This window comes from Arvicola amphibius, chromosome 12, assembly GCF_903992535.2.
Source record: "Arvicola amphibius chromosome 12, mArvAmp1.2, whole genome shotgun sequence".
Taxonomy (NCBI): Eukaryota; Metazoa; Chordata; class Mammalia; order Rodentia; family Cricetidae; genus Arvicola; species Arvicola amphibius.
The window spans coordinates 144247610-144260972 of record NC_052058.2 but is presented as its reverse complement, the minus strand read 5'-3'; the positions used below and the strand labels follow the sequence as shown (position 1 = coordinate 144260972).

At 39.0% G+C, this 13363-nt stretch overlaps 1 protein-coding gene across 1 annotated transcript in view; it reads left to right on the top strand.

Annotated features, from left to right (window-relative positions):
• Positions 1 to 13363, top strand: part of Mctp2 (multiple C2 and transmembrane domain containing 2) — a 158401-nt gene that overhangs the window by 62226 nt on the left and 82812 nt on the right. The window contains exon 11 of the mRNA XM_038313422.1: positions 1363 to 1456. Coding sequence (XP_038169350.1) covers positions 1363 to 1456 — 94 coding nt within the window. The remainder of the gene's footprint in view (positions 1 to 1362; positions 1457 to 13363) is intronic.

The window sequence follows — 13363 nt, the reverse complement described above, 5'->3', positions numbered from 1 at the left end:
GGATTGCAATTCAAGTGGATTCAGAAATTTATAAAGCATGCTTTATATTTATTAAATAATATTTGCGGCATCATGAAGACTGCTTTGAAAGTGTCTTAGCATTTGAAGCTACTGAGAAAGCAGACATCCTGAGTTTCTTCAGTGAGCCAGCATGTGAGAGAGAGAAAGGATACACTACCACACAGTCTTTATGTATAGCTTAGGCTGGCTTAGAACTTTCTATGTAGCCCAGACTTTCCCCAGATCCCAACCCTCCTGCCTCTGTCTCAACACTGGGATTCCAGGTACACATGCCTACCATCCCGGCAGAGTAGCCATTTGTAGAAAGCATTTCTACCTTTACATTATAGTAATATTCATTTCAAAAGCTTCCACATAGCTCAAAAATCTAGCTGGTTGGGTTGTTTAGGTTAAAAGTACATGGAGACAATAGTTTTCAAAAGTTCTTAGAGTTGCCGCGTGTTAGATTAGACCAAGCATAGAGAAATTAACTTTGGCTGTTTTACCCTCACATGCTCAAATAACAAGGGTTTTACTGTTGTCCCCTAAGTCATTAGAGCCTGCTTATCCCATCCTTTTAGTTATTAATAAGAACGACAACTGTTTTGATGGTTTTGAAGGTACATTTTTTTTTTTAAACGTCTTCTGTAGGCATGAGAATAGGTAGCGCAGCACTGGTCTCTGATACGCGTGTTGGTAAGGATGCTATGTACTTAGAGAAGCCGTGCAGCACCAGCTTCCGAATCATGACTAAATGCATTCAATCTATGGAAGATGTTAATTAAAGACTAAAGAGAATGTGACTACAGGGTGGTGCCAGAAGCCCATGTTTTCATTTAATGAATGGAACAGATTTAATCATAGATCAGGAAACTTCGTTTAGTTCTATCTCTGATTATTTTTCCTTGATAGGAAGCATTTGCAGGGGGATGAAGGTTAGTCCTACAGTGTCCATAAAGTTGATAATAACAAGATCAGCTTGCTATTGCCTTGAAAGGTGGTTTAAAAGTTGCCTTAATGAGAAAAGGCAGGGGAGAAGGAATGTAATTCCACCCACACATTTTCCCAGTGGGTTATCCATGCTAGCACCAGGGGGCAATGTTAAAAGCAGATTGTGAGTGCTTCTAATTTGTTTATTTTGAGGCTGCAGTTAATTAATTCTCAGTCAATTTTCTTCTCATCTGGCTGTGATGCATGCCTAACGGCCCTGGTGTCTGACATGCACGGCTTCGCAGCTCTTCTAAGAATTTTACGAGGAAGGGGGAGATAAATCTGGAACATACTTCCGGGGGGAACTTCACGGCAAGAGCGGCACACGAGTAATCCCTTCTCTCTTGTGTTTAACCTCCCGTGTCTCCACAGGCCTTACAGAACTCACTGAGAGACGTGAAGGATGTTGGCCTTCTACAGGTGAAGGTTCTGAAGGCAGTGGACCTCTTGGCAGCCGATTTCTCAGGTAGAGAAGAACATAAGCCTCTTCATTCACTCTTGTTATCATGATTTGTCTTGCTTCAAAGTGAGCTTCAGGCAAAACCAGACACTTAATAAGCAGAAGTAACTATCGGGTTCCTTTGAATAAAGTAATAGGAGGCACGGCACACACGGGAGCAATTGTTTCTCACAATGTGCATTTCCCACAAAATCATTTAGTTTCAAATAATGTTACCCAGATGTATTCATGTAGTAGCTCATTTGGCATTCCGAAATGCTAATGGATTGATAGCCTCACAGTTTGAGCTTCTGTACTTGCAAACTGTTGTTCGGGCCCTGCTTGCTGCAGTCCCTCCTATGGCTCCTGCCCCCTTCACATGCTCACTTTGCTGCCGAACGCTGCACTTCAATCTTCAACAGGCAATGCTTGGTTGATCTGAGCATCACTGTGTTAGTGCCCAAGGTCCAGGCTCTGAGACTGCTTTCTGCTTCTCGGTGCCCTTTAGGAACACTCTCCTGGTCCCTTGTGAACTTGGACTTTTCAGATGGAGGCCCATAGGGACCTTCTTTGTGCTGCAGCAGGCTCTGCAGCATGTAAGGTCTTCTAGATGTGACAAAGTCTGGCCAGTCACTTCCCTCTCATGGCTACATTGCAAACCAAACACAATGGAAGGATTTGTGGGTTTAATCTCCTGTATATGCAGGCAGTGTGAGCTTCCTGCTGTGGGTGCTGGGACCCAATCGTGGGTCTTCTGGGAGAACAGAAAGTGTTCTTAACTTGTGAGCCATCTCTCTAGCTCTACATTAAGTTTTAATAAGCTGAGAATTCATAAGACCAGGTTTTTTCTTTTCTTTTCGTTTTGGTTGTGGTTTTTCTAGGCAGGGTTTCTTTGTGTGGCTTTGGTCCCTGTCCTGGAACTAGCTCTTGTAGTCCAAGCCGCTCTTGAACTCACAGAGATCTGCCTGCCTCTGCCTCCCAAGTGCTGGGATCAAAGGCATACACCACCACAGCCTGGCCATAAGGCCAAGTTTAAGCATATCTTTGTAAACAGTTATTGAAAACAGGAATTTAATTTTAAGAAGTTTACATCCTGTCACAGATGATAGGAAGAAAGGACTACTATGTACTTATACAAAATTATTTATCTTCACCCCAAGGAAAGTCATAGTGAATAGATTTTAAGAACTGTTTTTGTGACCTTCTAAAAGATGGTAATTTTAAGTCTTTTAGATGTAATACTCAACAATTTTTTATGTGTGGACTTGCGTCTAGTGTGTGTTTGTATATATATATATATATATATATATATATATATATATGGGTACATGTCTATGCATAGATACATGTGCATGCCTTCTCCGTGTGTGTGTGTGTGTGTGTGTGTGTGTGTGTGTGTGTGTTTAGTCCTGAGGTTGACATATGATACCATTCATAATTGCTATTCACCTTAGATACTGAGGCAGGGTCCCTTGCAGATCTCCAGATTTACCATTTCAGTTCGTCTGTCTAGCCAGTTTACACTAGGGAATCCCTGTCACTTCCACCCTCATGCTGAGATTGCATGCCAGGTTTTACATGGATTCCGTGGATTCAAACTCTGGTTCTCCCACTTGCACATCAATACTCTATTGACTGAGCCATCTTCTCAGCCTTTCAGTCTCTCCTGGTCGCAGTCACTACAGTAGCTGTACCTGTGAATGGTCTCATTCAATAAGAAACTCTTCTTTCTTTTCATTTATGGATTGTGAAAATATTCACTGTTAGATTTGTGCCTTTTGGGGATATTGCTTTTACTCATGAATCATTTAAGATTAGTATGCAGAATGATGAGCTTCATTACACCATTGGTGTGCATGTCTTCAGACTCATGGGCCTTTGACAATATTTCACATGGGCCTTTTATAGTCATGGTTTGGCCATCACTGAAACATACTTTGTGTTATCAATCAATTTTCCAAAGTGGATTATTTTTACTTCTAAGTATTTAGATATAGATCTTCTTTAGCCCATACTTGTTATGACATGTCTTAAGCAAGAATGCATTTATGTATTTGAGCAGATTGATTTTAGAACCTCTTTTTGGAGTTGTAGAATTTCGATCCCCAGCAACTAAAGTTAATGTGGCCATGGCTTTGTAGTTTGTAAAACCTTGCTTGCATTGATGCCAGCTATGAAACTAGCGTATGCAACCTCCTGTCATCTGATGCCCATGAGGCCCTTGAAATGACCTTGGATGTAATAGCCCTTTCATGCCAAGGAGTATCTTTCAAAGAACACTTTGGCTAGTTAAACAAATGGGGATGTAACCCCAATGCAAGTCTTTGTAAATGCCATAATGTAAGGTGAGACCCTTTTTATAAAATATTAATTAGTAAGGAGATATTAGTTTACTTTTTAAAACAATATTCAAAGTATTCAGTAGATCATTTTGGAATGCTGACGATATCAAACCAGTGGTGGAAAGCAAAGTAATATTGAGGGTTTTAATTAAAAACTCCTATGTTTTCTCTTGTGTACTTTAATGAGCAAATTATAACTATTGAAATTGAGGCAAAGTGACTTGTCATTGGCTAAACATGTCTTCAGACCATATGAATTTTAGTTTTCAGAATTAAATTTCATAGTCTATGTTTTTTGTAGCTCTTAGACTCCTGGCTTTTCCTACCTGGGAGCCTGGTTTTGGGAGACAAAGGGGACCTAACCCATTTATAATATAATTTGGTGTTGATTTTGAAACTAGACTTAAAAGCTGGTACCAGTGTCTGCCATCTACTTCCCAAGGTCTGAGATGGTAGAACCTTCCTCCATTCCCAGCATAGTGTAACATTTCTATAGGAAAAGAAAGGGATTCCAGTCAGTGAGGGGATTCAGCCAATACCTAAACGGGGTCAGCAATAAAGACATACAGTGGGAACTCAAGTATTATTTCTATTATAATGCTCATATCATTTCTACTTCTGATAATATAGACTAGGACAACAGAGCAACAGCATTCCTTGAGTCTATATTAGAAGACTCAGTCACTGTCAAAGTACCAGGAGCATTGGAGAATTAAGTCATTGTTTATACTATGTCCTGTATGAACCAATAAGTCTTACTTTCCTGTGCCTGATCAGAGAAGAAACTTTTACCTTGCAAAATCCAACCAGTAGCTGAGATGCTTTTGACATGTGTGAGCTGCAAGGAGAAAGAGTACGTATGTACTGGTAGGCCCACACACTCTAGGGCAGAGCCCACTACTAATCCTACCCAGGCAGCATAAACTGAACTCAGTGTGGAGAACAAGAACACTCAAGCTGGGTAGGGAAGAAGGTATGGATCAAGAGGGTGGGGGTGCACAGGGTTGGGATGATGAATATGATCAAAAGACATCATATGATATTCTCAGAGAATGTAGAAGATATTTAAAAATGAAATATTTATTCTGTATGAGAAGCAATGCTCTCTAAAGAATGACGGTCATTTTGGAGAGGGTGACAAAGGGACCTTTCGATCCTTTTCACTTCTGTCTGTCTGCCCATCTATCTATTTTAAGGAATTCTTACTTTTTAAAAGTAATGCCATGTAACCAGAGACCTGATTTTCCTTGGATTCAAATCTGGATGAAGCAGAAGCAAGAGAGGTTACTGGGGGTGGCTCACCTCTGTGCTTGTTACTGTGTGTTGTGAGTAGGGTCCCCTGTACTATGGAAGGAGCAGGGATTTGTGGCAAAACCTGCTGTAAGTTTTATGATTTGAATGTCATCCCTCTCTCTGTGAGTAATAATGGAAATATGAGCCATTCAGACCTCTGCCATCAAATTAAAATACTCATAATTTGTTATTAATCATTATAAAGTTATAAAAATTAAAATTTCAGAATATTGGGATAAAGTGTACCTAATGAAATGTGTGTTTCAAAAACATTTTTATTTATGAAGAGTGAAAGCAGTGGATAGCTTTGCAGATGTCAGAGATGGTCTCACTAGTTGTGTGTGTATAGTATCAGTATTAAAATAATGGCATCACCAAGGACGTGGAGGCTCTGACATATACTTTTTTTTTTGTTTTTGTTTTTCGAGACAGGGTTTCTCTGAAGCTTTTTTAGAGCCTGTCCTGGAACTAGCTCTTGAAGACCAGGCTGGCCTCGAACTCACAGAGATCCGCCTGTCTCTGCCTCCCGAGTGCTGGGATTAAAGGCGTGTGCCACCACCGCCCGGCTTTGATTACTGCATTCTTGAAGCAATTTTAAATTGTATTCATTATCTATGTGAGGGGGGATGTTGTGTGCATCATACTTGCTTATGAAAGAGAAAGAGCACCTGCACACGCTTGCCATGTAATGCTCAGAATACAGTTTTTAGCAGTCTGTTCTTTCCTTTAACGCGGTGGATTCCGGGAATCAAACTCAGGTCGTCACATGGAGCAGCAAGCTCTTCCACCCAGAAAGCTGTCTTGCTAGGCCTATCAATGCATTTTTCATAAACTACTTGTCTCAACTAGCTCTTATAAGTTAAATTAACCCATTTATGTTAATCTACATTCTGCTATATAATACTACCTCTTTTATCTTTCACCTCCGTCTGGCTGGAGATTCTACCTTCCTTCTTCTTCCCAGAGTCCTCTCTGTCCCCAAATGTCCTGCCTAACATCTTTCCAGCTATTTGCTGTTCAGCTTTTATCACAACAATCATTTTAATACATATTCACAAAGGATATAAATATTCTACATTTCCCCCTTTTTGTCTAAATAAAAAAGAAAAGGTTTTAATTCTAACCTAGAAAAACTATATGGAATAAGAATAATTATCAGGTAAGAATTACATTTACAACTCCCAGTCCATTTGCATTTACATATTTGGAAAAAATATTCTATTATATATCTTATCTTTATGAATTTCAAGTTTTATACCACAACCATTGTTATCATAACTTGTATTACTATTCTAAAACTATCTCCTTTGACGTCAAAACATTTTCTTAGATAACAATTTAAGCTTTGATGCCTCTCAGATTTAACACTTTATACCTCTTTTGTGAGTTTCCTAATTGAATTTCATAATAAGAAGAACTGTAACTATAACTATCTCATCTTCATCTCTATCAGATACCTGAGAAATATATAAACAGGAAGCGCAGAACAAACATCTTTCAAAACTATAGAAACAACAGAGATTGCTAGCTGTCTGGATAGTCACACATTGTTCCTCTGTAATACGGGCACATCCACCTTCACCCTACAGGCCTAGAATAGCTAACAGACTTTCTGCGAAGCAGAAATTTTGAAGGACTGTCCTATTTTATCTTGGCAAATGTAGGCAGTTGCCTTCATTTGAGTCCTGCTTGTCCAGTTTGGACAGCATGCTGTTAGCAGTGAAGGCAAGGGAAGTTTCTTGCCTAAAATGGCTAGATTTGCCACATTGAAAGCAAACTCCATATAGAGATTCTTCAATGCCCATCATCCTTTTGTGAAGTAAATTTGTGTTGCCAAGAGCAGATGTGTCTTACTGTTAAGAAAAGTCTTATGTTATTAAGACATCTTAAATGCCATATTTTGTAGGTCTTTGAAGATTATGGAAGATTATCTATTTAAAATGTATCTCTATTTAAACTTGAAAACATCTAACATGATTGTAAGTTTGATTGTTATAGATAAATAGCTATTAACCTACCTTTCTTTATTATCCTAAATAGCTTTGAAGGACTAAAATTTTACATTACATCTTTAAATAAGTTGCATAGGTACAATACCTTAAACAAGAGTAGGAACATACATACAATATAACAAAAATAACCTTAAATTTGTATCAATATATCACAATTCATACTAATGTAAAATATATGAGACTAGTAGTTGTTTTTAGTACAAAAATAGACCCAACAATCCAACCTTTCATCTCATTGTTTCTATAATATATCCCATTTTATTTTCAGAAAGAGATCCCTGAATCAATTCTCCTTTGCTCAGCTTTTTTTCTGACATCGACTAACAATAACTTGTAAAGACACCTCCTAAAAGATGATAAACATCCACAATCCATTGAACAACGAAAAAATACCCACCTCACCTCTTGAGAATGTGGTCCTCATGTTCTCTAGACATGTCCTGCTTATGGGGGTGACAACATCTTAAGGGGACCCTGAGAAAACTGGGATAATGGTCAAGTCCTGGGAAAACTAGCTATAACATTTGTTGTCCAGTCTCTGTGTAATGGGAAAGTGCAGGGCTTATTGGAAGTCCTGGCTAGAGTAATCTGTAAGGCTAGACCATCTCAGCTAGTAGCTTTGAAGTTGTTCTGGATGCAGAATTTTGAGGAAACTGGAACAGAGGCATTCTGAGAGGCTGGATTCACGTGGGCTACTGGTTTTTGTTGGTATCTGGTCTTTTTATTTTTTCTGAAAACGCACAAATTTTAAATGTGACATATGTAACTGCATTAATACAAGTACAAAATGTGTAGCGTGCACAAGTCCGTTAAAGATTTTTTTTGTTCTAAGGTTGAGCAGATAAAAGGTGTCTGTTAACTTTATAAATTTGTTTGGACTATATAGTCAAACATTTATCCATGCCACATGAAAAGGATGGCATGTAATAATAAGTCATGAGGATTCTGTAGCCAACAAGATTTATCATGTTTAATCCAGTCTCAGAACTATTTGACGCCGAGAGATCAGCATATACCATCACTGATCCTGCAGTTCGTCTTCTTTTTTGTTTCATGTCTGTAGCTAGAATATTCAGATCTCCCCCAATCAAATCTGATCTTCACTAAATTTTAAAGAGAACCATGACTTTTGTTTCTTCTGGAAACAAAGATAAAACCTGTCCCCCAACACAACATAATTTTTTTACTTTCATTTGAAGTTAAGACATGCTTGAAATACATAGTTTGGTTTAATTCAGCAGTTTCCATGATCCAATGTCTTTCGGTCACTATTGTTTTTTGTATATTAGCATTTAAAAATTCAAAGTCAACAAGGCACCATACAGGATCCAGACAACCTGTGTATTTCCCATACTTGTGTGACTTAATCTTTTTATATTGCTTTATTATTCCTTTAAAGACATTATTATCTTTAAACTATTTTTCCATGACAGTGTATATACATTTTTTTTCTTTCTTGAGTATCTAAGTATACTTTTAAAACACATAGTTCATTTTTAGAGGTTTTCTGTGTCTGGACCTGTCTTGCTAAGTTACTGCAGCATTCTCTGACTACATGAGACAAATATTAAACTGCCATATCAGCTGTACCATGAGTGTGGCTCAGCTTTTGTGCATGGTGCTGACTGTCTCAAGCCTTCAGGCAACAGCCAGTTACTGTCCCTCTGCACACTGAGCAGTGGCCTGTGTAAGAGACCACAGGACTAGGAAGTTATGTTCAGTTTCTTGTCCAGACTTTTCTCTTTTCTTAGCTTTCTCAGGCCCTATGTTTGGATATTTGAGGCCCCACATTGTGTGCCATATGTAGACAAACCTTCTTTTCTGCCACCAGCCCCAAATAATGACATAGAAACTTATTATTGATTATGAAAGCTTAGCATTTAGCTTATACTTGTCTCAAATAACTCTTATAACTTAAATTTACCCATTTATATTAATCTATATTTTGCTACATGGCATTACCTTATCGATTGATCGCACTTGTACCGCCTGTGTTCCTCTCTGTCTGGGGGGGAGAGAAAAAGGCGAGGAGGAGGCGGGAGGGAGGGATGGTGCAGGAGGAGGAGGAGGAGGAGGAGGGGAGGATGAGGATTCGTGGTATCTGTAGTCTTAGTTGCTGCGGCTCATCCTCATAAGTCAGACGCCATACTCCTTCAGCCGCCTCCTCCTCCTAATACTATCCCCTCTCCTCCTCTTCTTCTTCTTCTTCTTCTTCTTCTTCTTCTTCTTCCTCCTTTCTGTCTACAGAAGTCCTGATTAACCTCTTCTTAGCCATTTGCTTTTCAGCTTTTATTACACTAATAATAGCAATACATTTTCAAACAGTGTACAAATATCCTACAACATTTTGGTCAGGTCCTAAGGTGCTTGTCTAATTTGCCTAAAGTTCTGAACTCAGTCTCCTGCACTGCATACATTAGTTGTGGTAGTGCAAGAAGTAATCCTAGCACTGGGCAGCTGAGGGCAGAAGGATAAGAAGTTTTATGCCACTCTTCAATAGGGAGACAGTTCAAGACAAACATGGATTACAGGAGAGTCTGAGAGAAAAGACTTAAGTAATATGGATCTGAAAGCCAGGCATGATGGAACACAGCTAAAAATGTCCATCTCTAAGAGAGTGAGAAGATGAGAAAGGATGGTCACAACTTTGAAGCCATCCTGGGTAACACTGTGAGGCCACGTGTTAAAAACAGGAAGGTGGTCTTTCTTCCATCCCATTTTCTAAAAGTTACTGAGAGGCTTTTTTTTCCTTTCTTTCCTGTCCTGAGGTCTATGCTAACATTAGCTATGTTAAAGTTATTCCAATGAGGAGCCTGTAGGATGTACTTATAAGCTGTATTACCAACTCTTTGAGAAGAGGGTGACCTAGTACTTTACAACAATGGGTTCTTCAGTCTGATGTCATCACTTCCTTGGTAACTGGGTTGCAGCCTTTATTCATGAAACAAATGATATACTGTGTTGTTTGATTCAAGGTGAATAGACCTGTGTGTAATGCTTGGTAAGACAAATCTAGTTCACTTAGCTTAAAACTCAGCTTTTTAGAGAAAAATAAATAACTTTCAAACTAATGACTTAAGAGTGCCTGAAATCCTCTCCCCCCTTCAATACAAAGCTGAAAAAATGGTAAGAGCACCCAGTTCCCTAGCCACAGTGGAGGCCCCAGCAGAGACTGCATGTTCTCATCTGCCCGCGGTTTATCAAAGGCATAGATAATGTTAAAGAATAATGCAATTATATCTCATAGACTATACAAAGATAACAAAGTATACCGTGTATTAATAGAAAGGCATTTGAGAACGGACACATTTTTTTAGCTAGCATTGTCCATTAAGAACACTTCTCTTACACTTGAGAGAGAGATCAGTGATGGACCACAGGGAGCAGTGTTGCGTGCTCAGCTTACAGTGGTATGACGGTTCAGGATAGTCTCAATATGATTGTGAGGTGGTGTAACCTGTGGAGTCAATTCCTTATGTCAGAGTAAGAAAGCCATTAATGGATAGCCTTTGCATAGCACACAGGTAGAAATCCATCATCTATTCCTGACTCCTCTCATACACATCGACTTTCTTGTTAATCAAGCTTTTTTTCCATGAATTTAATTATTCCCCTTCTTTAAAAATTCAAGTAGATGAGATGTTTATGTCTTCCTGTGCCTTATGCTAGTACCCCCAGCCCTGTGAATGGCAGTAGATTGACTGAATATATAAATATTTCAGAATATTTATATTCTGAAATAGAAGAGGTAGGAACTTAGGTGTGTTTCCTTTGCCAGAGTGATTGTTGTCTACCTAGACCAGGCCGGGACAATGCTGCATGGCTGAATGTTGCAGCATGGACATTGCTGTGCTGTGCTGTGCTGTGCTTGATCTCATTCTGCATTGCAATCCCATCTTTGTGCTGAGCTTTATGTTTGGAGGAGAATCTGGGTATTTACCTGAGGCAATGAAGGAGGCAAACCTGGAATTACAGTCTTCACCCAATGTTGGTATCTACTTGGCCCTTCAAACATCTCACCATGGATTGTACTTCATTTTTGAGAGCTTTGAATGTATTTCATTATAAACACCAGCATGGGTTATAAACAGCTTCCAAATACCTTCCAAATTAAATAATTTTCAAGTGTGTCTGTCAGAGGAATGCCAAAGACAACATTTTTTTTTTTTTGAGCAAGAAATGCAAGTTGTTATCAACATAGTCTTATTTGATGAATAAATGGGTTAGGACCAGTGTCATGACCTGATGCAGGGCTAAGATCAGAAGTTCATTTCATTCCATGCCACTTCTGCTTTCTGGGGAGTATACTTTGCTTTCCCCACAGATTTTTAAAGTTTTCCTCAACCCAAGCAAAGTTGGCATCTTAGCACTGTGCTGACTTTTAACACTTACTATTGAATGTCTCTACAAGGTGAACAGATCCCTAGGGACATAAGATCTGTAGGTGTAATTTGTGTCTTTCTTTTGGGCCCCCTCCCTCCTCCTCCAGTGCAGAATTCCAGATGAAGGGGTGGTTTGTGCCATCTATTTCAGGGAGGCACAGACCTTGCTGAATCAGGGAGGACCATTTTCTGGTTCCTTGGTTGTGCCATTAGGAGGAGCTCTCGGTACATCTAACATGTGAAGATGAACACCCATTACTTTGCTAACACCCTCTGTTCATTAGGCAGAGTATGAATTCTTCCCTCATGCCTAAATCATGTGCCTGATTAAGCCTGTATAGTTTAATGATAAATTTATAGAAGATGGCAATCAATGTATGTGTTTTCCCTTGATTTTTATGGTTATTGCTTCTCATTGAAACCTCCTTTTTACTATGATGGAAAGGCACATACATGTGTATGTGTATGTTGTGTTAGTTGCTAGTTGGTTCTCCCCCAGTGGCATGGGTCTACTGTGAATCTTCCCATTCTCATGAGTATTTTTAGGGTTAAATTAAAGCTTAAATGAGCATGCCTAGTATATATTTTATATTCAGTAGATTATTTTTCCCATTCTTTATTACATTTACTTTATTAGTGTGTTGCTGACTTATGAAAAATGTCAAACTCTGTCTTCTTAACCTATTGTTTATAACCTGCCTTAATTTTAGATAATCCTGGAATTATTAAGCATTCTAATCACTTTTAGAAATTGACAGTGATCATTCTAGGATGCGTTATTCTTGTTATTTCTAGTCCTGTTATCTGCTAAAAATTTTTTTTAAAAAAAGTTTTTTAGTAAGGAAGTTCTTGTGCTAATCTGTCCGACACCTGCATTTCACATTTTGATAATCGGGATAATAATTTTATCTATATAAAGCACATTTGTGGGATCATTACATTTTTATTATATATAAAAGCACCCCCCCCACGTAAAACTGTTGACTGAAATGCCACAGTGAAACATCACAGTACAGAGAATAAATCTCCCAGTCATACGTTGTAGTACTGACTTTTGAAGCATTTCTGTAATTTTACTTTGTTGTGTTTAGTTTTTTCCTTTCTTCTTCTTTTTTGTAAACCCGCTTGTATCAGAAGAGCAGGCCTATAGTTATTGTTCACGGGGAATTTTAACCCACATGCCCATTTTATGGTTTAAATTCACTGTCTATCTCTGGGAGCTGTATCCATAGCAATACTTTTCCTCTTAAGGATGCCCTATTTTCAGGGGGACGACTATAATTGGAATTTCTAGAAACTTCATGGTAGTGATTGAATGCTTTTAATTTTCATGAGATCCTCCTGGACAGCTGAGACCAAATCGAGGAGTTTTGAAAAACACATTAAAAACTATATAAATCCTCCTTTGGCAGCCTGTCCATTTCAACTGTCTGCCAAAGAATGCGGACTTGGGTTGAAGTAAAGTTTAGGGGGAGGATGTAGAAGATTTGCCAGTTGTATCTTAAGGTTGCCATGAGCGCTCGTGAATCCTACTCTTGTGTGGCATCCAATCAACTCATAGCATAGGTCACTTTGGTTTTAGAGGCAGGGGTCACAGCCCATGCTAATTAATTTCAGTAGGTGCTTCTGAGTGGGCCCGTGTTTTGTCCTGATAACATAGTGGGGGTAGGAATTGATTCCCACGCTCGGCAACAGATGTCGGATTATCATTTTGCTACTACAATCAGTGTGGGACTCACTGAAGAACACTTGATAATATTCTAGAGAAGGTGACATGTTAAGTGAGACAGAGAAGGGGCTGGCATGGCGGGAGCAAGTGCCGAGCACTTCCCAACACCAAGCCCACAGAGCTTTGTCGAGGCAGGGAGAGATCATCAATTGAGACTAGAAAAGAGATCCCGGAGG